We start from the raw sequence: 2,025 nt of genomic DNA on the forward strand, positions 1-2,025 counted from the left end.
GGAAGATGACAATTTTGGACAGCTCAAAACTGTTTAAACCACTATGTATTCAAATAGAGCATCTGTATGGTTAAAAGAGCATCAAATATGACACTGCTGGACAGCATACAATGGCAAAAAAACACAGTGCCCTTGTTATCAAGATCTGGTTTGAGGGCAAATCTGTTAGATAATGTTACAAATCCCTGTTATTTTTCAGTCCCTCCAACCACCTGATTTCACTCTTGCATGTAACTCCACTTTTCATGTTTAAAATGCTTGGTTAACTGTGGAAGACTAGTGGCTACATGCGATGGGCTACTTACACTTCAGCTGGTGTTTTCGGGATAACTTCAATGACATACGCTCCAGAGGTGACATCTGGGAAATCACTCTGCTTTTCCTTTAGCTCTTTAGCAAGTCTGTGAGTGACAGATTCATAGTACAGACACAAATGTCATGTTTTCTTGGATCCAGCTTCTGCTATGTATATGTATAATGGATAATAAAATTTGAAATGATATGTTTTTCCATAATAACACACACTACAGTATTAAGAAAACACATGCACTGCATTTGTGACTCACATTGGGGTTAATGTCATCATTCGTACGCCGATATACTTCTTTTTTGTGGTTGTTTTTCCTGAAAACAAAATATGAGATAGTTATTGATTGATACTATAAATCTGACTCAAATACACTGCTGGTCAAAGGTTTGGAGTAATTAAGATACCAAATAGTTGCCGGTAGCCATTTATTTTCATAAAAGAAAACAAGAAAATACTATGGTAGTCAATGGCTACTGGCAGCTGTTTGGTTACCAACATTTTCCGATATATTTATATTGAATATAACAGAAGAAAGAAACTCATACAATTTTAGGTTGAGTAAATGATGACAGAATTTTCATTTTGGGGTGAATTATCCCTTTAATGCATCCATGCTGAATAAAAGCTGAAAATTAAACTTTGCCATCACAGGAATTTATCACATTTAAATTGTAATAATATTACATTATTGTGGTTTTTACTGTTTTTTGATCAAATAAATGCAGCCTTGGTGAGCATACACTCTTAAAAATAAAGGTGCTTCAAAAGGTTCTTCAAGCGATGCCATAGAAGAACCATTTTTGGTTCCACAAAGAACCATTCAGTCAAAGGTTCTTTAAAGAACCATCTCTTTCTTACCTTTTTATAATCTGAAGAACCTTCTTTCGCCACAAAGAACCTTTTGTGAAACAGAAAGGTTCTTCAGGTGTTAAAGGTTCTTTATGGAACCATTTAGACAAAAAGGTTCTTCTATGGCATCGTGAAGCACCTTTATTTTTAAGAGTGTAAGAGACTTCTTTCAAAAACACTAAAAAAATCGTAATTATTCCAAACTTTTAATCGCCAATGTAAGAGTTTCAGATTTAGCTCATTTTGCTCCTGACCTTTAGCCTGTCTGTCGTGAGACTCGGCCAGGAATTGTCGGATCTTGTCAGAAGGAATAGCGAAGGATATTCCTGCTGTCACCTTTAGCGTGTTGATTCCTATCACTTCACCGTCCTACAGCAACAGACACAAGAGTGAATACACAAGTATAAATGTGAACACACACAAACATACCGCACATCTGCATGCACAGATGTCTTCCTGTCACAATGGGATGTTTCCGCCATTGATCATTATGCATGCACATATGTATGTTTACGATCACGGCTGACTCAACACAGAGCCTTTTTTGCCAACATGTTTCTAGGCTCATAAAGACATGCTGTAAACATTATCAACCCTGGCTGCATCCTGTTACTCCTGTTAATCCACTAAAACATAAGACTGTAGCTGGTTTCATTATTTACGTATGAGGAGGACATCATAACAAAACGCAAAAATCTTACCAGGTTCACCAAGGGCCCTCCTGAATTACCGTACTGAAACACAGAAAGAGTTTGGGTTTATGAAAAATGTCTGATTCATTTTTTTCTCTTGATAATGCAACTGTCATATTTAATCTATCTATCTATCTATCTATCTATCTATCTATCTATCTATCTATCTATCTA

At 36.1% G+C, this 2,025-nt stretch overlaps 1 protein-coding gene across 1 annotated transcript in view; it reads right to left on the minus strand.

Annotated features, from left to right (window-relative positions):
- Positions 1-2,025, minus strand: part of LOC107678347 (serine protease HTRA1B) — a 41,450-nt gene that overhangs the window by 1,964 nt on the left and 37,461 nt on the right. The window contains 4 exon segments of the mRNA XM_016473570.1: positions 306-401; positions 567-624; positions 1,414-1,528; positions 1,861-1,893. Coding sequence (XP_016329056.1) covers positions 306-401; positions 567-624; positions 1,414-1,528; positions 1,861-1,893 — 302 coding nt within the window.

The sequence above is a fragment of the Sinocyclocheilus anshuiensis genome, unplaced genomic scaffold, assembly GCF_001515605.1.
Source record: "Sinocyclocheilus anshuiensis isolate Anshui unplaced genomic scaffold, SAMN03320099.WGS_v1.1 scaffold1034, whole genome shotgun sequence".
NCBI classification, from domain to species: Eukaryota; Metazoa; Chordata; class Actinopteri; order Cypriniformes; family Cyprinidae; genus Sinocyclocheilus; species Sinocyclocheilus anshuiensis.